This window comes from Bos javanicus, chromosome 16, assembly GCF_032452875.1.
Source record: "Bos javanicus breed banteng chromosome 16, ARS-OSU_banteng_1.0, whole genome shotgun sequence".
Taxonomy (NCBI): domain Eukaryota; kingdom Metazoa; phylum Chordata; class Mammalia; order Artiodactyla; family Bovidae; genus Bos; species Bos javanicus.
In genome coordinates, this window is record NC_083883.1 from 54,710,593 (window position 1) to 54,733,252 (window position 22,660).

A 22,660-nucleotide genomic window follows, 5' to 3' on the forward strand; every position below is an offset into this window, starting at 1 on the left:
AAGCTTTGAGGAAGAGCAAAGAGAAATGCTTGCTTTCAGGGAACGCCAAGTTCACTGATGCTCACAGGTAGATAACTGTGTGCTCCAACTGTATGTGCTAAGATCCAGCTCTGTTTCAGAGAAATTCTACTTCCACTGGACTTCAGATCAGCAAAGCTTTTATGTCAGAATATGCATTATGCCCCATCAAAGCACTTGTCAGGGGCAACCCTGGATACTAAATCAATATAAATTAAAGATGGAAAGAGTAAGAGGTTAAGTTACTCATTCTTTGTTCACTAAAGCAGAACTAAGTCTTGTTTTTGGTTTCAACCTGGTTCTCCCAGGTTGAAAGAAAAAAAAAGGGTTAAGACGATGCTTTGTGTGTATGTTAGTTGCTAAGTCATGTCCGACTCTTTGCAACCCCATAGACTATAGCCTGCCAGGCTCTTCTGTCTGTGGAATTCTCCAGGCAAGAATACTGGAGTGGGTAGCCATTCCCTTCTCCAGGGGATCTTCCTGACCCAGGGATCGAACCCAGGTATCCTGCATTGCAGGCAGATTCTTTACAATCTGAGCCAATAGGGAAGCCCAAACGATGCTTTGCTACCTCACAGTTAACTTCAGCACTGCTTGGTCCCCAGGCATCTCTAAGAGAAGAGAGGACGGAGTTGCTTCCTTAAAGTCCCAGTGCTCTTGGCAGTCTGTTTGGTCCCAATAGTCTCCTGCGGGTGGCGTGTATAAATTGACACTTGACATAGCTGATGGCCTGGAAGTCTGTGGGACTTAGGTGGATGTGGTTAGTTTTCTGCTAGAAAATGCATAGTTTCAAGTCCTCTCCTGTTAGTTTCGCCACTTAGAAACAGGCACTCAGGATTCCAGACATCTGGCAAATTCAACAACTCTGCCTTAACAAAAACTGAGTATTATGAGGAAGGTATGATGCTAAATCCAGCCTTTATGAATAGAGACAGGGTTGGAGGGGAGAGACACAGGTGTGGCATTAGTTCCATATGAGGCGTTGTGCGTGGGGGTGCGGAGTAGGTAGACTGACAGAGGGACAGAGGGCCTGGCTGCTCCAGTCTCTAGACTCTGCAGAGTGCTTGCGCTATGGTCAAGAAGCAGTGAGATGTCCCAGGAACAGGAATTCTGCAGCGATTGCATCCCAGGCCATAGGCAGTTAGAAAAACTTCACAAGGGTTATTACCACCTTTTCTTAGGTGGTCAAGCCCTACCCACCTGAGGTCAGGTTCCCAGGTAGGCTGGCAGGAGCAAGGTATAACTGCTTCCCTTTCCTGGCTCCAGTCTCCAGGGCAGAGAAATCAGGAGCCAGGCAAAACCTTGTTAACAATTTGTGACCAGAGTGAGCAAAACTAATCCCAAAGTGCCACTTTTCCTCCCATTCCTCCACTTGACCTTAACTTTCCTACTTTGCCAGAGCCCTGGGCAAAAGGTCCAGTTATATTTCTTCCCCATGGATGTACCTCCTATGACCATTTATAATTCACTCCCAATCAAGCCAAGAGGCAGATGTTTATATAACGTGTAATCTTATCTGGAGATGTACTCAGGGGTGATCCAACCTTGATGGAGATTCCCAATCACAGATCTGACTCACTGTTATACTCGATCATCTGTTTTATTTTAAAACATGTCTACACTGCATTGAGCACAACACAGATGTGACCAGGAAACCCATAGCCCTGTCCCAGCAGGTGATAGGTCCAGTGTATGACTTGGGGTTGACTATTATTTTTCACAGTAAGAAAAAAAAAAGAGAATAAGAAAGAGGAAATTAGCATTATTTCCAACTCCTGTTCAGAAATCTGAGTGATGAAATGGAAGGGTATTTAAGAGATTCATAAAGCATTTCCAAAGCCCATTTCCTCCATCAGCTGATGTTCAAATATTGAACCTGGGATATTGGACTAGCTGGACTTGAGTGACACAAGGGCATACTGTTTCAAATTACATCCACCCATTACTGCAAAAGGTAGGGGAACAGGCCAGGCTTTCTGACTGATAGTCTACTTTTTCCTGTTTTATGGACCTGATGAATTCAGAGGCTATCAGAAATGTATAACCGCAACTGTGACACAGCATCTGCTCAGCGTAAAACCTTTTTGTGCAGGGGAAAGAATTCAGTTGGCCTACGGGAAGAAATGTCCTGGCTGGATGGTGCCCATACAGAATTGTCAATCATGACCCCACTGAAATATGTGGGATCTCGTGAAAATCAGAAACAGCTTCCATTTTAAGATAAAGTCTCAAAATCCAGTTGCCTTTTAAAAATTAGCATTCCCATTTCCTTCCTCTGAAGCAGAAAGTAAATGCTAGGAAGCCGACAGGTTTTGTTTGTCACAAGCACACGCAGGGTTTGGGGACCACTGCAGCTCAGTCCCTGGAACACCTGAGCCCCTGGCATCACTGGGCCTCCGGGGCTGAGGTCCTCATACTCCAGAACAAAGAAGCCAATAGGGAGGACTTGGGTGATCGGGAAGTGAGAAGGCCACCCCGTCAGGTCTGGATCTCTATCATCTGAGGAAAATGGAAGTAAAAAATTTATACTTGTGCACAAGTATGCTTGTGTACAAACAAACCTTTGACTCATCAAGTCATCGATGGAGAAGACAGTAGAGTACACCGAGACCCTTGGTGTGAGAAACAAAATGCCTTCCCCGAAGTAAGACTTCTATTTATGATCTAAAATAGATGTCTTTGAAATGCTTTACCTGGACCGGTGAAATCCAGTTGCTAATTACATATTATACAAGTATAAATTTTCTACTTCATTATCCATACCAAATCAGGCTCTAAAAACGGACCCCATTGGACTGGAATGTGTATGTTTTAACAGATCAGAAACTGCAAAGCCCTTATGCCACTAACTGACATAGCTCTATCCCCAGGGACGCCATTGGTATAAATATTTTCAGATTCCTTTGCATTTTAACAATAACAGAGGAGAGTCAAAACAAAGGCTAATTACAAAGACAAAAACAAAGACAATTACAGCTTCTGACATTCACTGATTGTGTTGGCCATAAAGTTTGTTCAGATTTTTCTGTAAGATCTTACGGTAAAACCTTAACAAACTTTTTGGCCAACCCAATCTATTGTCTGTTTAGTTACAAATCAGGTTTAACACAGCTTTGCTCCATTTTCTATGCATTTTGCCTTTTAAATCACACACAAAATTTATATTAAAACAATAGTTTTTTTTTCAAAAGACAAAGGCTTAGAGGAGCACGTCTTATGAATACTCTTTCCTTCGGTTAGTTTTAACGAGTGGAGGGATCACCGTGGATTTTGAGTGTGGTGGTGAAGCAATTCCACGGGTCATCTTCTCCATGTGCTCAGGGACGTCGCAGGGCGGGATGTCGGAAACTCTTTTTTTAAATGTACTGGCAGAACAGCACAATTCTTTAGCACTTTAGGGCCTGTGAAGACAAAGAGAAAGGTGACTGTCACTTCTTTTACTGGCATTGTGCCTACTAACCTGGTGAGTCATTGTTCTGATGGTCCTTTGTCTACATCTTCCAGTTCTGGGTCCTGGGGCTCTTCTCTCCCTGCTCATCCCTCCTCTAGGCCTGATTCTCAGGATCAAATTCAGGCCTGACCTAGGGTCAGGTTCCCGAGCGTTTCCAGACACATAAATCTGCAACTGTATTGCTGCTTATGTCCCTTGACCACCCCCTCCCCGAGTTGTATAACATTTATCCTCTCCCCATTCAGTCATGTCTCCCCAACAGAACTAAGAAAATGTTTTCCTCTGGCTATGAATTTGAAATGTTCTGAATTCCTAGGAAATTTTAATGGAGAAATAATTCCTTTCCTTGGGTGCATGGGTGCATGCAGGTCAGGAGTGGAGGGAGGGGCCCCAGCACCAGCGGAATTCCTCATCAGAATAGGGTCCTTGCTCTGGCACTAATGTTCTTCTGAGAACCACCTACCTCTGATGACTGGTAGTAGGGTGATTGGGTATCGTTAAAACTTGGTTGGGTTTTCCTTCAAGTTCACTGAGTTGGAAAATTAAGAGGTCAAATTGGGTCAGATTGCAATGGAAATCTACTGAAGAGCCATCTGGGGTGCTCTCTTTGCTTAGGGAGGTTGGTGGCTTCTGCACATGATCTTTATTTAGAGTGTCTATTAGTTCAAAGGTTGGAAACCACTCCCTTCATTTACCTATCACAAGAGCCTAAGGTTTATACTTACGAGTATCTTCCCATTTTCCGAACAATCACAGAGATGATTCCACCAATGACTGCGATGCCTACTAAGACCCCAACAATGATTCCAACCAGGGTCCCCACTGACAAGCCACCTGAATGACACAGAAAAAAAAAAAGCAGAGTTCCCAGATTAACAATACAGCACCAATAAGCCACGCCATAGGCCCACCGTAGATAACAAAGGATGCTCTACATTGTTTGTCCTCTATCTATCTAGTAGGAGGTGACTTAGAAGGGGAGAAAAGCTGGGGTTAATCTAATCATGGAAAGATTTCTGGACCTCAAGATACATCAAGAAGCATACCACTCTGACTAAGTGGCTTCACTGTTAATTACTGGGTAGCTTTTGTGTACACACAGCTAATAAATTAGCCCCTATTTCCATTCTTGGGAACCATAAATTGTGATATGACACCATTCTCCACAGCTGTTGTGAAGACTCACTTGTGGTTTGCTTATTTTCAAATACAGGCAATTCCCTTTTCTCTCTTAAGAGATTTGAAACATTTTCAAAAGGTTTTCTGCTCCCAGTTGATTACAATCCAGGAAAGAATGTTAATTCATCACAAAGATTAAAGTTCAAAGAAACCTTCTTAAAAACTCCCATAAGAATGTTTTGATAACAAAATCTAACCCACCTTTCTGAGTGCTTTTTGGTTTTTCTCCATCTGTTTTCCCTATAAAGAGAGAGTTGCAATGATACAGAATTATTAGGAGTTAATAACTATAATTTAACAATTGGCACAAGATGGATTTACTCTAAGTGGAAGGTAGCAAAACATAAGCAAAGAGGATACTTTCTTAAGTAAATCGGATCAGGGGACTTTTAAGCAGGCTCTGATGTGATCCTGTCTTTAAAACTATTATTTATTGAATTTATGAATGCTTCTTCATACCTATGAGTCCATAGTTTTTTGGTAAACGTTACTTTTTTCACCACCCACTGTAGAGAGCAGAGTCAAGGTAACTCGCCCAGAGAGATCTTAAATAAATGGCCAAAGATTTCAGAAGTTAGGGTAACAAAAGAATCCAAGGCTGTTGATCTTTGGTCCAAAGTCAAGATCATGAAAAACTCACCCGTTGGGAGGAGGTTTATTTTGAAGAAACATCATTTTGAGAGCAAAATGTTTTGAAAGTTGTGGTTAAGACTGCGATATCACCCATCTTATGATATCAATTTCCTTTTCTTTCATAGAAAATCCAGATCTTACAGGGCACTTAAGCTTAAAGAGACTACATCCTTTGTATTTTCAGTTCATTCAGTTCAGTTGCTCAGTCATGTCTGACTCTTTGTGACCCCATGGACTGCAGCACACCAGACTTCCCTGTCCATCACCAACTCCTGGAGCTTGCGCAAACTCATGTCCATTGAGTTGGTGATACCATCCAACCATCTCATCCTCTGTCCCCTTCTCCTCCCGCCTTCAATCTTTCCCAGCATCAGGGTCTTTTCCAATGAGTCAGTTCTTCACATCAGGTGGTCAAAGTATTGGCGTTTCAGCTTCAGCATCAGTCCTTCCAATGAATATTCAGGACTGATTTACTTTAGGATTGACAGGTTTGATCTCCTTTCAGTCCGAGGGACCATCAAGAGTCTTCTCCGACACCATAGCTCAAAAGCATCAATTCTTCAGTGCTCACCATTCTTTATACTCCAACTCTCACAACCATACATGACTACTGGAAAAACCATACCTATGACTAGACAGACTTTTGTTGACAAGATAACATCTCTGCTTTTTAACATGCTATTTAGGTTGGTCATAGCTTTTCTTCCAAGGAGCAAGTGTCTTTTAATTTCATGGCTGCAGTCTTTTAATTTCATTTGCAGTGATTTTGGAGCCCCCCCACAATAGTTGGAGAAGGTGATGGCATCCCACTCCAGTACTCTTGCCTGGAAAATCCCATGGATGGAGGAGCCTGGTGGGCTGCAGTCCATGGGGTCGCGAAGAGTCGGACACGACTGAGGGACTTCACTTTCACTTTTCACTTTCATCCATTGGAGAAGGAAATGGCAACCCACTCCAGTGTTCTTGCCTGGAGAATCCCAGGGACGGGGGAGCCTGGTGGGCTGCCGGTCTATGGAGTCGCACAGAGTCAGACACGACTGAAGTGACTTAGCAGCAGCAGCAGCAAAAATAGAGTCTCTCACTATTTCCATTTGTTTCCCCAATTTTGCCATGAAATGATGGAACCAGATGCCACGATCTTAGTGTTCTGAATGTTGAGTTTTAAGCCAACTTTTTCACCCTCTTCTTTCACTTTCATCAAGAAGCTCTTTAGTTCTTTTTCGCTTTCTGCCATAAGGTTGGCATCATCTGCATATCTGAGGTTATTGATATTTCTCCCAGCAGTCTTGATTCCAGCTTGTGCTTCATCCAGCCTGGCATTTCTCATGATGTACTTTGCATATAAGTTAAACAAGCAGGGTGACAATATACAGCCTTGACGTACTCCTTTCCATATTTGGAACCAGTCTGTTGTTTCATGTCTGGTTCTAACTGTTTCTTCTTGACCTGCATACAGATTTCTCAGGAGGTAGGTAAGGTGGTCTGGTATTCCCATCTCTTTAAGAGTTTTCCACAGTTTGCTGTAATCCACACAGTCAAAGGCTTTGGCGTAGTCAATACAGCAGAAGTAGCTGTTTTTCTGGAATTCCCTTTGTATTTATGGCACTATTATTATAGGATTTCTATCTGCAGCTAACTCTAATTTAGTGGTTCAAATATGAATATTCTTATTTACCTAGCATGTGGATATAAGTTGCTTAACTATGAATACCTCTCTGGAAGTAAGAAATAACATTGTTTTCTTCAGATAATTTTTACACAATTCTATTAAAAAATATAGGCCTTTTGTTTCTCCCATCAACTTGTTGGTATACTGAGCCCTTCACTCTTCTAGGTGGTAGTTGTTTATAAAGAAAAAGTTGAGAGGCCTTAATTTAATGAGACAACAGAGAGATGTGATTTAATCAGGCTCACCCCTAGAACCTTAGCTCACGATTTGCAAAATATCAGATATCCAATACTCTCCTAATCAAAAGTGAAACCAGCCAATCATCAACTATAAGATGGTTACTTTTTCTAATGGTTGATTTGGAAAGAAAAGAAGTTATCCACTCTGTATCAGGTCCATCTTCCAAAAAAAAAAAAAAGACATCCTTTCAAGATGGCCCCAGAGTTGTCATTGTTCAATAGCTAAGTTGTGTCTGATTCTTTAAGACCCCATGGACTGCAGCGTGCCAGTCTCCCCTGTCCTCCACTATCTCTAGGAATTTGCTCAAACTAATGTCCACTGAGTCAAGTGATGCCATCCAACCATCTCATCCTCTGTCGTCCCCTTCTCCTCCTGCCCTCAATCTTTCCTAGCATCAGGGTCTGTACCAAAGAGTCAGCTGTTTGCATCAGATGGTCAAAATACTGAAGCTTCAGCAATAGTCCTTCCAATGAATATTCAGGGTTGATATCCTTTAGGATTGACTAGTTTAATCTCTGTGCAGTCCAAGGGACTCTCAAAGTCTTCTCTAACACCACAGTTTGAAAGCATCAATTCTTCAGTTCTCAGCCCTCTTTGTGGTCCAACTCTCACATCCATACATGACTACTGGAAAGACCATAACTTTGACTGCTGCTGCTAAGTCACTTCAGTCGTGTCCGACTCTGTGCGACCTCATAGACGGCAGCCTACCAGGCTCCCCCGTCCCTGGGATTCTCCAGGCAAGAACACTGGACTACATGGATGTTTTTTGGCAAAGTGATGTCTCTGCTTTTTAATGTACTGTCTAGGTTTGTTATAGTTTTCCTTCCAAGTAGCAAGTGTCTTTTAACTTCATGGCCCCAGAGTACAGGTCCTTGAACCCATCTCTTCCTGCATGAGCTGAACCCATGGCTCTAGAACATTTACATGAAGCTCAAGCTGATCACACCAACTCAAAAAAGCAGTTGGGAGACTTCTGGGTTTGAGGCCTGCCCAGAACAAAGGTGTCATCCTATCAACTCCCTGAATGTTATACCTGGCTGACAACTACCAGTAGAGGCAGGTCCAACATTTGTTTTTCATGTCTTAACATGGTAGCTCATGACACAACATACTGGGCTCATAACACAACATTATCACCATCAATGACACCATTTTCCACAAAATATATTACCAAAATAAAGTTTGTGGATGATTCATCACTAAATTAAAGTTTACTAGACTTATACTCCCTAAGCCTCTTCCCAATTACACTGACTGTGATCACTCGAATGTATCATGCACATGAACATCATCAAACTTGGGCGTTTGATGGTAAAGGCATTTGCAGTCCTAATAAAATTACCTCTTAAAAAGCCAAGTGTTTGTAATTACATTTTAACTCACATGTGAAAATTTCTTGGAACACTGATGCATGAAGTAGGAATGTGCCGTAAGTCACAGTGTTTGTGAAAGGGTGGGGAAGAAGACAGACAAGAAAGTAATCATGAGTATTTTCCAGGAAATTGAGACATTTTCTTTTTAAGGAATAGGAGAAATATTCTGGTATGATATAAAAAAAATACTCAACTTGGAATGCTCCATTTGCGGCTTGCCATGAATAAGCTGTCAGCACTTGTTACAAACGATCAATGCTTCTCCAAAATTTTGAAATGTTTCCAATGACTAATTATATTGATTCTTTCCTTGTTTGACCCTATTTAGTTCGCTCTGGTGTTTAATGTCAAGCATTTCTTTAATATCTTAGAGTAACCTTTAGGGATCATTTTCTAAGCATATTATGAAACTTTTCTATCTTTGTAGTAACGTACGCATAATATAAACATTACTATCTTCACCATTTTTAAGTATACTCTTTGATGGTATTATGTACATTTACTTGGTGTGCAACCATCAGCCCCATCCATCTCCACAACTCTTTTTCACCTTGCAAAACTGATACTCTCTACCCATCTCCATTCCCTCCCCGCACCAACCCCTGGCAACCACCATTCTGCTTTCTGTAATTTTGACTACTCTATTTACCTCATCTAAGTGGAATCACAGAGTATTTGTCTTTTGGTGACTGGTTTATTCCATTTAGTCCTCAAGGTTCATCCATGTTATAGCATGTGTGAGAATTTTCTTCTTATTAAAGGCTGACTAATATTCCATTGCATGTATATGACACATTTTGTTTACCCAGTCATCTATTCGTGGACACTTGGGTTGCTTCCATGTTTCAGCTATGGTGTATAATGCTGCTGTGACCATAGGTGTACAAATACACAGCATTTAAAAAATCTGCAGAAGTGCTTTAGAGTTTTAAAAACCAGATTGGTGATTGGGAATTGTATATCAAACAATAAGGAATAACTTTCTAGGTGTTCAGCTGTGCAACTGGTTTTAGGAATCTTGGGTTCAGGGGAGGTCCTTATGTTTACTTTAATTTAAAGATGAAAACACCTAACTAGGTACATATGATAGGAAATTGCTCAAGTTAGCAAGCATTCATTGCAGTTACTAGATTAGTTCCTTTTCTCTTCCACCCCTATCTACTACAAAATAAGGCATATTTAAAAAATATCCCAAATAACTGAATTTCTTTCAAGAAAACTCTGGAAATAGGAAGCTCTTCCTCTTACTAAGTTGTAATGGCAATCATCTTTCCTCACAATCATTAGTGATGGTCTAAACCTCATAATAGTGATGCAGACTCAAAGTTGTTCTTCAGAATTTCTCCCCAAGGTGCGCCTCCATTCACATTGCTGCATATACCAGCTGTAAAGTATAACCCCAAAGCCTGGTAAGACAGGCTTAGAATAGATTCTTGCATCATGTGTACAGATATGAACTCAATGTACAGTAAGATAGTAAATGTTAGCAATGTTATTGCTGTTCAGTCGCTAAGTTGTGTCCAACTCTTTGTGATCCCATGGACTCCAGCACACCAGGCTCCTTGGTCCTCCACTATCTCCTGGAGTTTGCTCAAATTCACGTCCGTTGAGTTGGTGATCCTATGGAACCATATCATCCTCTCCTGCTCCCTTCTCCTTTTGCCTTCAATCTTTCCCAGCATCAGGGTCTCTTCCAATGAGTTAGCTCCCTGCATCAGGTATTGGGAGCTTCAGCTTCAGCATCAATCTTTCCAATGAATACTCAGGATTTATTTAGTGTTGACTGGTATGATCTCCTTGCAGTCCAAGGGAGTCTTCTCAAGGACCACAATTCAAAAGCATCAATTCTTTGGCATTCAGCCTTCTTTATGGTCTAACTCTCATATCCTTACATGACAACTGGAAAAACCATAGCTTTGACTATACAGACTTTTGTTTAATATGCTATCCAGGTTTGGCATAACTTTCTTTCCAAGGAGCAAGTGTCTTTTAATTTCACTGCAGTCACCATTCATAGTGATTTTGGAGCCTAAGAAAATAAAATCTGTTATTGCTTCCATTTTTCCCCCTTCTATTTGCCAGGAACTGATGGGACTGGATCAGTTTTTTGAATGTTGAGTTTCAATGTTAGGACAGAATCTACTAAGATATACATAGGTTGGCTAACTTTTACCCTCTTGGGCGTCAACACAAAGCTTTTTTGTGTAGCATTATATCAGCTTAGGGTCAGCAATATGACACTGGTAACTATCTCACCTACTTTTGTGGGGGCATTATCACTACCTGTCATTCGAAGTAGAGAGCAGAATTCAACAACCCAGTAAATATGAACTCTGAACCTACTTCACAAAGCTTGGTTCAAAATTAGTGCTTACATTCCAGCGTGTGCCATATTGATGATTATATTTGTCCCTGGATTTTTGGGAATGCACTGATGGTTGTAAAGAAGATCAACCCATACTGGGGTGACTGCTTTTCTTACCCTGGGAGTGACTAGTCGCTGGTACACGGGTAAGGACTGTGGTTGTGCTCCTGGCAGGTGTGCTCCTGGCAGGCGTGCTCTTGGCTGTTGTGCCTTCGGCTGTTGTGCCTTCGGCAGTTGGCAGATCTTCTCCGTGACCATGTGTTACATTCTCTGTTCCTGCTGGCATCTATTGGAGATGTAAAAGGAAAAACAGAAATAAAACTTAATATTGTAAAATATATATTCTATCTTATGTCAGAAATGGACTTAAAGGAGCATAAATGTATATGCTATATGATGACATAAATTTAAAGTGGAAACAAGATAACACACACAAGAAACAAGAGTGGAGACAGGAATAAAATCATGTCTACTCCAGAAATAAATCCCAAATGTTGAGCATGCTGACTTCCTGAGGTGTAACTTTTTAGAAAATACTGGGTCACTAGGCATTAATTCTTTTCCTCCCTTGAACGTGAATGGTACTTTTTTTCCTGTAACGTTTACTCAGCACATATTATGTTGTATTATTTTTAATGCTCTTTTTCGCCCAGAGCTTACCATTTGCCATGCCCTCTAAATACATCCTCATTAACACCACAAAAAAACCCTAAGAAGTAAGTTCTATTTTTTTTTGTTTGTAAGTTATTTTTGGCTGCTTTGGGTCTTCCTTGCTGGGTGTAGGCTTCTCTAGTTGTGACTCGAGGGCTCCAGAATGCGCAGGTTCAGTAGTTGTGGCACGTGGGCTCAGTTGCCCCACAGCATGTGGGATCTTAGTTCCCCAACCAGAGACTGAACCCACATCCCCTGCATTGGAAAGCAGATTCTTAACCATTGGACCACCAGGGAAGTTTCAAGAAGTAAATTCTATTATTAGCCCTATTATATGAACAAGGCTTAGAGAGATAAGATAATATGCCCAAGCTCACATAGCCAACAAGCAACAGAACAAGACTTGGAAATGGTTCTGTTGACTCTAAAGTTCATGTTAATATAGCATTCAACAAGCTAATGAGTACAGGCAAAAACAAAAACAGATCAGTGGAATTATATCAAGCTTAAAAACTTAGTGCATCAAAGGACACAATCAGCAGAATGAAAAGGCGACCTACGGAATGGAAGAAAATACTCACAATCATCTTATTTGATAAAAGTATATAGAACTCCTATAAAGGAATAACAAAAAAATCTAATAACTTGATTTTAAAAATGGAAAAAGGACTTGAGTAAATCAATCTCCAAATATAGTACACAATGGCCAAAAAACATACAAAAGATACTCAATCACACTAATTATCAGAGAAAAACAAATCAAAAGCACAATGAGATTATCACCTCATACCAGTTAGGATGGCTACTATCAAAAGAACAGAAAATAAATTGGAGCCATTGTGCACTGTTGATGGGGTCGTAGAATGGTTGCAACGTTAGGGAAAACAGAATGGAGGTCCTTAGAAAAATTGAAAATAGAACTAGCATATGATCCAGCAATGCTACTTCTGAGTATAAGCCCAAAAGAATTAAAAGCAGGGTTTGGAAGCTATTTGCACGTCCATGTTCATAGCAGCATTATTCACAATAGGCAAGAGTTGGAAGCAATCCAAATGCATGAAGAAAATGTAATATATACTTACATACAGTGGAATATTATTCAACCTCCAAAGGGAAAATATTCTTATACACGCTACAACATGGATGAACACTGGGGGCATTATGCTCAAGCATACTGAAATAAGCCAGTCTCAAAATATCCCTGCATGTGATCACATGCCTATGAAGCAACTTCCTCTCTTCCTGCTACACTCACCGGAGTTGCCAAGGATTCTTTACTGGTAGCTGGGGTTGTCGTGTAATCTTCCACACCCAGGGTCGTCTTCTCACTTGTCACACCTGTAGTCACATCGTCTTCTGGCCGGACCGTGCTGGCTGAAAAGGGGAGATTGAGTCAGACCTCAAGGTGAAATCATATGGGCAGACCTAACTGGTCAGCTACAATCAGGTTTTTTTTTTCATTTCTGTTGGGTATTTTTTCCTTTTTAGGGAGTTTTCATTCTGGCTTAACAAATCATTCTACATATATAGAACAGCCTGGTCATCTCCATTGTAAAAGAAAGGAAGATGGGACTCCAAAAAGGTGAAGCAGCCAGACCCTCCCTGGTTCCCACTGAGGCGTGCTGGACAGTGCGGTGTGTGTGCGTGCGTGTGTGTTTACACCTTGACTTTTCTTTCAATAATGAACCTGATTCTTTCTGGTGCCATTTCATATAAATAATTAATGCATTTAGATTAATAGAATTTCATATAGACCCAGAAAAATTCTCAGAGTCTGGAAAGATTTTGAACATATTGATTAGCAGGTTCTCTGTTATAAAGAGTTGAGTAAGTTGGAAAGAGGAAAATAAATATCATATATTAATGCATATATATGGAATCCAGGAAAACGGTATTAATGAACCTATTTGTAGGGCAACAGTAGAGACACAGGCGTAGAGAACAAACTTGTGGACGCGGTGAGGGAAGGAGAGGATGGGGTGAATTGAGAGAGTAGCATTAACATATATACATTACCATGAAAGTGTCAAACTGTTAGTCACTCCGTGTCCAACTCTGACACGCCATCAACTAGCCTGTCAGGCTCCCCTGTCCGTGGAATTCTCCAAGCAATACTGGAGTGGGTTGCCATTCCCTTCTCCAGGGGATCTTCCCAACCCAGGGATCAAACCCAGGTCTCCTGCATTGCAGGCATTTACCGTCTGAATCACCCGGGAAGCCCCATCCATTACCACATGTATTAATAAAATAGATACCCAGTGGAAATTTTCTGTATGCCTCAGGGAGCTCAACCCAGTGCGCTGTGATAACCCAGAGGGTAGGATGGGGTGGGAGTTGAAAGGAAGGTTCAAGAGCAATGGGACATACGTATACCTATGGCTGATTGATTTTGATGTATGGCAGAAATCAACACAACATTGTAAAGCAATTATCCTCCAATTAAAAATAAATACATTAAAAAAAAAACTTAAATGAAGTAAAACAAAGCTAGATAGTAAACTTAAAAAAAAAAGTTGATTAGTAGACTCTATCCCAAACCTACTAAATCAGAATGTCCAAAGGCGGGGGTTCCTTCTTGTTAACATCAACCTCGTGCTCCATTGAATTTTGAGACTGCTGTCTGCTTGAATGATTAAACTCCCTGGCTCTAACTACAGATCTCATACACATAGACACAGAGGTTGACACTAGAGTTCAACCTCTTCTTGTAGATCATCATCTACAAGGGAGGATCAGTAAGATAAGAGTGCTGAGATAACTAACAGAACTTTTAGTGCACCCAGAGCTAAACTAAAGAGAGACCTGACGGCCCCTGGCCCCGGCTTTTCTGTATTACCACTGGACGAATGACCCTGTTGTGCCAATGAGAAAGGTTTCCAGAGGAGCAGAGAGTAGGTGGGGGTGGGACCGCAAGTTGAATTCCAGGACGCGGGGAGGACAACTTGAAGTGGGCTTTTCTTCACCCTCTACCACAATGATTGGAGTTTATCCTGACCGAGTAGGAATGCCATCTCAATTCATCAATAACCCTTTTCACAAGTTAAAACAAATCTGACTCATTGGTCATGGGTTCCCTCCCCAGACTCAGAGTGGCTCTGGAAGAAATTTCGTGACTAAATACAGCTGCAAAATAAGTAAGCACACACAGCTCAGGAGCAAGAGGGAGGGGGTGGTTGGAGACTTCTGTGCTTAATTAAAGAGCAGATGTCTGGCCCTTGCCTTAAAACTCCCTCTTTCTCTTGTGCTTAGATAGCTCAGCCAAAGGCACAGCTAATAAATATTTGATCACAGCTTCTTTGCTGATGCACAGAGGAAGGAAGCCTCTAGAGTAAATTCTCTTATTTCATGAGCCTTCTCTTTGCATTGAGTACTACAGACCTGGTGCTGCCAATCAGTGCTTCCCAAGTGTGTGCATTTTTTTCTCATCTGGGGTGGGGAAAGGCTTTCATTAGTTAGCAACTAACTGATACCTCAGTGCCAGCAAATAGATTGCTCCCTTTCTGGCTGGCTGCTGGGGTAGGAGTAGGGGTAGTGATCAGCTCTCATTAAGGATTTAAGATTATGATCTCAGCAAATGTTGAATGTATTTATCAACTTCAAGGGGAAATATCCCTTTGCCAGGCAAGCAGTCTTTATTAAAAAACTTAGCATTCTATTTTCTTTTCTTCCACTCCAGGTTCAAATACACTTAACAAACCATCCATTTAAAAACATTTTCTGCAGTGTTCAGCAAAATCACTTACCATATGGCATCCTCTAGCTTTAAAAAGCAAAACCAAACCACCCTTGCTTAAAAAAAAATAAGTACAGGACTAAGTTAGTCAAAGTTGAATTCTTTTGTAGAAAGTTCAGTTCATTGAAAGCCTAATGATAAAAATTCCTTCTTGCTCTTTTCTACCCTTGGCCCACAGAGCCAAGGACTAAAATCGCTCTGAATAGACAAAAGGGCATTTTATGAACGACACTCATGATGAAGAGGCATGTCTTTTGTCTCACCGCCCTGGCATTCTTTTTGCTCCCTGGGAAAGTTGATCTTTAACAAGGGATGTTCACTTGTCCCTCTCATTACTTTGGCTGAAGGCTTTGCGGATGAACTGCTGAGTGTCCAGCCAGCATTTGACATCCTTTTCTCTTGAATGGTGAAATTCAAATCATGTGTTGCTGTCTTTCCTCTCCAATCATTTTCTTCTTCCTAAGACACGTGTGCACATAGTCGACACACACAACTGCTTATGTAAATGCAGTGACGGACCTGCAATAACAGAGTCTGTTCTAGAGCGACGTCCCCTTGTGCTCACACGAACACCTCCCTGCCACTCCCAGCCTCCCCCAGCCTGTGGGTCAGAACCCGTGGAAATTTTCAACTCTGTCTGTAAGCCATCCACGTGCTTTGGAGTTGGTGTGTACATGTTATTCTTTTAAAAACTACTACTTCTAAGAAGATGATGTGATAAATTGATTTGATCCTAAGGTGTTTAAGTTTGAGAGCCAATAAGCACTGAAGAGATGTGTATCAGGGATGAAGGTGCTAGTTATGAATCATTTTTTTGGTTTGTTTTTTTTTTAATTATGAAAGTATGACAACACATTTACAGGAGATATGGAAAATACATAACAAAGCTACATTGTTCTGCATTTTCATATGTATTAAAATTACATATTACAATTATTTTTTAAGTAGATAAATTAAGATTTTTAGTTGGAGCTTCAATATCAAACTCTCAAAACTTAATAGAATGAATAGACAGAAAAGCAGAAGGATATAGTAGACATGAAAACCACTATGAACCAATTCAACATAATTAAGAGTTATACAATTTTCACACAATAGCAGGATACAAATTCAAGTTCCCATAGACTATAAACCAGGAGACACTGGAAAATATCCAGGTGCATAAAACAAGATGCAAAAATGTCATGGCTTAAAGGTATTGGAATCATTCAGAGTCTGTCCTCTTCTCACTGTGGAATTATTTTAGAAATCAGTATCAAAAGATATTTGAAAATAGCCCAGATATTTTCAAATACAATGTGTCATTTACCAAGAGAGATCTTTGATTTAGCCATTGAAAGCCTCAATAAAGTTAAAACACTGAAAACACACAGGGTGATTACAGAGAAGGAACCATTAAATGATAACTATCAAACTTAGAAGTTAATACCAAAGATACTTTAAAAACTTCATGTATTTGGAAATGAAATGTCCACTTTTAAATGATAGGTATATCTAAGAAACCATAATAAGGAAAATTAGAGAATATTTGTATCAGAATAAAAATGAAATGAGAATTTATCAGAATTTGCTGCATGCAGCTGAAGCTGCTGGATATAACTAAATATTAACACAAGTGAATCATTTTTATCTTTGCATCAAAATCTAATAGCCCAAAGAAATCATTCTAGTTTCCATATATTTATGGGATGGCATTTCATTTACAATATTTAGAATTTGATGGAACATTAGTTACACTGTCACTGTGATTGTCTTACAACAGTCCCAAATTCTTGATTAAGCCTTTGAGTAAGTGTTTTCAATTTTTTGGTTTTGTTTACATTTCTCTGATTTGCGGTACTGAGTTGTTCCTTATGTTTGCTGGTTGATGGGAGTGTCTTCTCTTATGATCATTTTTCTTTTATGGTATTCATCTTTAAATAATTTTTAAGTCTTCTTTATGCCTTAAGAATATATTCCTGGATTTCCTTCCCATTTAGGTCACCACAGAGCATTGACTAGGGTTCCCTGTGCTATACTTTAGGTTCTCATTAGTTATCTATTTTATACATAGTAGTGGAGAATCCAGGGACGGGGGAGCCTGGTGGGCCGCCATCTATGGGTCGCACAGAGTCGGACACGACTAAAGCGACTTAGCAGCAGCAGCAGCAGCAGCCTCTTTCCACCTGGTGTCCATACATTTGTTCTATTCATCTGTGTCTCTATTTCTGCTTTGCAAATAGGTTCACCTGTACCATTTTCTAGATTTCACATATACGTGTTAATATGTATGTTTTCTCTTTCTGACTTACTTCACTCTGTATGACAGGGAACTAATATATAACCTTTTATGGCATCCAGTCAATATATTACATGGCTAATTGGTTCATAGCACTTGTCTGGCACCATTAAATTAATCCAGAGGGTGTGGTCTAGTGGTTAAGAATCTACCTGCCAACACAGAGGACTTTTGATCCCCGGTCTGGGAAGATTCCACACGCCGCAGAGCAACTAAGCCTGTGTGCCACGACTACTGAGCCTGTGCTCTACAGCCTGTGCTCCAAAACAAGAGAAGCCACCGCAGTAAGAAGCACACACACTGCAAGGTGAGAGTAGAGTAGCCCCTACTTGCCGCAGCTAGAGAAAGCCTTCACATACCAGTGAAGATTCAGTCCAGTCCAAAGTACATAAAAATAAATTAATTAATCCAGAGAACTGAAATATCAATAGGAAGAAGGAAATGAACAAATGCAACATAAGCTCAAGTTGCATTTTATTTAACAAAATCAGGAAATAAAGCTTATTTCTTTAAGTTTTCTGGGGTAGAATAGAGTGATAAAATTGAGAAAAATATATATTCTTTGGAATAGATGCTGCAATAATTTTTTTAATTAACTGGCATTTGCACATACCTTATAAGTGGCAAGGTCTGCCATTAGTCAAACTGATTAAGCTTGTTTTGTCTCTCTGAATATCATACTTACAAACTCTTTCTCAAGATTATGTAAATATTCATCTACATTTTCTGTAAGTTTTTGTTTTTACACTGAATCTATTTGTCCTGTGTTTATCTTGAAGCATGATGTAAAATGGGAATATAAATTAGATTTTCATCCAAAAATTAAGCTGGTGTGTTTGTCCCCACTTACCAGATGAGCAAAGTGAGGCTGACAGAGACCTTCCTTGACCAACCTTTGTTGAAACTCCTGAGCCCTCTTCTCAGTGAGGCCATGTCCTCCGGCTTCAGTGTTCATCATTACAGAGTCTAGTTTCAGCAAGAACCCTGCTAAGTCAGTTTATAGAGAATCACTTGATTCTCTCTAATCAAGTTCTCCATCTCCCACCTTTGATTTCTAAATCCCTGGCCTGCCTTTAGCAAGAATCCTGTTAGGCTAGTTTAGCAAGAATCCCCTACCTTTGAGGTCTCTTCTTCACAATTTTCCATCCACTGCCCCTCTCTCTGCTTCTTGGCTATGAATCCTCAGCTGTCCCCGCTGTACTCAGAGTTGAACCCCATCTCTCTTCCCTGAGGCAATAGTCTTGAATAAAATCTTCCAACTGTTTGAACAAGTGCCAGAATAACTTTCTTTACAAGGTCAGAAGTTTAACGATTTTCTGAGTTGGCCTGGTCAGTAAGCAGATGCAAAGCCAAGTGTTTTAGACTGCTCATTGGCCCCTCAAACCCTTTTTTGTGCCTCTGGGGTAGCTGTTGCCTGGAAAATGCCCTTCCCTGGGTTCTGACATCCTTCCTTTTCACCCCCATCCTCACTCTCCCTTAAATTATAATCCTGGTTATAGAAAGCAGTTGCTTTCTTGAGCATCTCACCTCCCCTTATGAGACACCATCTGTTAGAATCCCTCAGTCTAATTATGTAGTGACCACAATTTCTATTTCCTCAAATGAGTTCCCTTGCTAGGACTGAGGTTTCAGAAGTGGCAGATTAGAAGACAGGCGTGGTCTGCCTTACAAAGGCTATACTTCTCAGAGCCGAGGTACTCTTGGTTCTACAAAAAAAGGCAGCAGCAGTGATGGGGTGGAGATTGGAGCCTTTCTGAGTTCACCTCTATTTCCCAGAATACTTATTGTACACCTACTACATGCTGGGGGCTTCCCTGATAGCTCAGTGGTAAAGAATCTGCCTGCCAGTGTAGGAGAGGTGAGTTCAATCACTGGGTCAGAAAGATCCCCTGGAATCTGGAGGAGGAAATGACAACCTACTCCAGTATTCTTTTCTGGGAAATCCCATGGATGGAGGAGCCTGGTGGGCTATAGTCCACAGCGTTGCAAAAAGAGTTGGACTTGACTGAGTGACTAAACAATGATACCTGCATGTTGGGCCCCATTCTCGGCACTGGAAACAGAAAAGTGACCCAGGTGAGGTCTCCATTCTCATGGATTTGGGTACTGTTGGGGTGGGATAGGAGGAGGGACTCTCAACAGGCAGACAAGGAAAATTTCAAGCTGGTGCTCCTGCACCCACTTCAGATCTCTGCTTAAAGGGCATTTTCTCAGGAGGCTTCTTGACCACCCACTGAAATCATAACATACTATTTAGTGAATTAGTATATTCACTAACTGACTATCCCTCTAGAACACAAGCTCAGTAAAGGCTGTTTCATCTTGATGTCCCCATTGTCTACGATACTGGCACAGAGTAGGCACTCAGTATTTGTCGAATGACTGAGTGATCTCCAGTTAAGTGAAAAGCTGGTCTCACTAACCCTGAAGCCCAGAATGCAGCACCACACACTTGAGAAGCAGGCTGATCAATGTGGCTGGACAGTGAGAGACAAGACCGGGGAGGGGTAGAGGGCCAGACTGGTGGAATTCTGTATGAAGGGCTTTTGATTTGAACTTAATTTTATAGCCAGAAGATGCTCTGAGTGTGGGAAGGACCTAACTCCAGCCCCAGGAGCCACTCTAGTGCCACAGAATAGATGTAGGTGTTGGGGAAGGTGCCAGCGTCAGACTGAAGCTGAGCATCACTTAGACTGTTGTCCAGGCAGAAGTAGGCAGTGCTTACACCAGGGCAGAGCAGCAGGAAGGGAAAGAACTGGACAGGTATTAACTGGAAAGCATCTAAAGTCACTATCCCAACAAACAGAAATAAGCATGAAACCTCAGAGGCGAGACTTTTACCATCTGTTGCCATTCTGTGGATAACAACATTTAGAATATGAATGGATGAACTGAGTAAAGCAGGCTGTTCCCATACGGTGCTGAGTCCTTTACTAGATTTTACCTCGTGCTTTTTTTGGAGGGCGGTAAGAACTCAATCCTAAAGGAAATCAACCCTAAGTATTCATCAGGACTAATGCTGAAGCTGAAACTCCAATACTTTGGCCACGATGCAAGGAGCTGACTCATTGAAAAAGACCCTGATGCTGGGAAAGATTGAAGGCAGAGTGAGAAGGGGATGACAGAGGATAAGATGGTTGGATAGTATCACCAACTCAATGGATGTGAATTCGAGCAAACGCTGGGAGATGGCGAAGGACAAGGAAACCTAGCATGCTGCAGCCCATGGGGTCACAAAGAGTTGGGCATGACTCAGCAACTGAACAACAATAACCAATTAACAATGTTGTGATAGTTTTGGGTGAACACCAAAGCAATTCAGCTATACATAAATGTGTCTTCACTCTCCTCCAAACTTCCTTCCTATCCAGGCTGCCACGTAACTTTGAGCAAATTTCCTTGTGCTACACAGTAGGTCCATGTCGATTATCCATTTTAAATACAGCAGTGTGTACCTGTCCATCCCCAATTCCCTAATTATCCCTTCCTGCCATCTTTTCCTCCGGCAACCACAAGCTCATTCTCTAAGTCTGGGATTCCACTGTGTCTTATGAGGACAGCCTCCCAAGTCTCCTTCCTAAGTTTTGGCAAAGAGCGTCTGCCCACTTTCCATCTCCACGTGAGGGAGAAGTTCCCTGTAGTCCTTTCTGTTGACCTGAAGCTTCAGAATTGAGCGGCTGGAGATTAAAGTGGGAAAGTTGATTTTAAAAGAAGTCAAGCTGAGTTACCCTCAGGCTTTCAAAGAAAACTGGTAGATTAAGACATCTTTCATGCTGTCTAGATTTTCTAGCATCTTAAGCTGCTCCAGCACGTAAATGCACAAACAACCCTTTGAAGATGGATGACTGCATGGCCTTGGAATGACTTTTGTGGCCATAGAGAAGTAGAATGCTCTTTTTCTTTTCTTGCAACATCCTAGGAAGTTCTGGATTTTCCCTGTAGGAAAAACTGTAAGATAGCTTACAAACAAATAATTCCAATGAAGTTTGGGAGAACGTAATGTTTTTAGAGGGAGGTCAAAACATCTATGTAGAAAACAAAACCAAAAAGTCTGCTTCTCATCCTTTGCCCAGGCACAGGCTTTTACGTATTATTTTTCTATCATGTTTCGAAACTGTGCTCAGAAGCCTGAAAACAAACACACCCCAAACTGCAGGGAGGTGCCAATCTCCAATGTTTTCCAACTTTCTGCAGACCACCCACCGTGATCTCCAAGATAACTCAGATCTTTATACTATCTGTCATCTTCATTCAGAACATCCCAAATAGCTGTTTCATAGTGCTCCCTTAAATTACCATGAATTGGGTTTTTGCAACTGGAATAAAAGGTATTTGGACTTCGCTTTTATTTATCACATCTTGAGTGACCCCTCTGGTCTCACAGGCTGGCCCACATCCAGACCTTGTACAGCCAGCCTTTCTTGGGAATATTGAAAGCCATTTGCTAATCCAGGGCCCTACATCTGATCGTCAACTCCTGGCAGACCCAGGGTTGTGGTCAGTACAATCACTGATATGGTCAATGGGTTTCCCACCCACCTCCACCCCTTCCAAGGATCCTGGTAAATTGCTTAGTGGATCAAAGTTTGGACAAGGAAAATCTAGGCAACTCCAAGAGGGCTTGGCCCCACCACTCAGCATTCCACAGGGATGAACGCACTCTTAATTTTCCTCCAGGCAGTACAGTACTACTCACAGCACATACCATCCCCTTTTCCCCATGCCTGGCACCATAGGTTAAGTATTTAGTAGGGGTTTGTTGAGTGACTGACTGAACGAGTACACTTCTAACCAAACAGGAGATTTCCTTTGAGTTATCCCTTATAACATTCCTGCCATTGTCCCCTGTGCTTCACCCATGAGTTGTCAAACGCCTTCTCCTGATGAAAGAGACAGCAGGGCTGAAAATAGGATACTTTTCCTATAAGGATGAACTCTGCTGCTCTGCTCTTTGATTTTTAATGAGCAGCAGCCTGCCCACTAACTGTGTCCGGTCCTGTCAGTCCCTCCAACACAGGGCTGAGACTGCTCACTGCTGGCATCGGCAATGTGTTCCTCTCCCATAAA

The 22,660-nt window shown here is 41.4% G+C and overlaps 1 protein-coding gene across 2 annotated transcripts in view; it reads right to left on the reverse strand.

The window, feature by feature from the left end:
- Nucleotides 1–1,599: 1,599 nt before the first annotated feature.
- Nucleotides 1,600–22,660, reverse strand: part of PDPN (podoplanin) — a 35,114-nt gene continuing 14,053 nt past the window's right edge. Inside the window, exons 2-6 of one of the 2 annotated variants that reach the window (XM_061383225.1) lie at nucleotides 12,838–12,956; nucleotides 11,049–11,217; nucleotides 4,850–4,888; nucleotides 4,195–4,303; nucleotides 1,600–3,419 (exon numbers count right to left, since the gene is read on the reverse strand). In XM_061383225.1, coding sequence (XP_061239209.1) covers nucleotides 3,413–3,419; nucleotides 4,195–4,303; nucleotides 4,850–4,888; nucleotides 11,049–11,217; nucleotides 12,838–12,956 — 443 coding nt within the window. In that variant the 3' untranslated portion in view covers nucleotides 1,600–3,412. The remainder of the gene's footprint in view (nucleotides 3,420–4,194; nucleotides 4,304–4,849; nucleotides 4,889–11,048; nucleotides 11,218–12,837; nucleotides 12,957–22,660) is intronic. The other variant, XM_061383226.1, reaches the window with a different exon arrangement.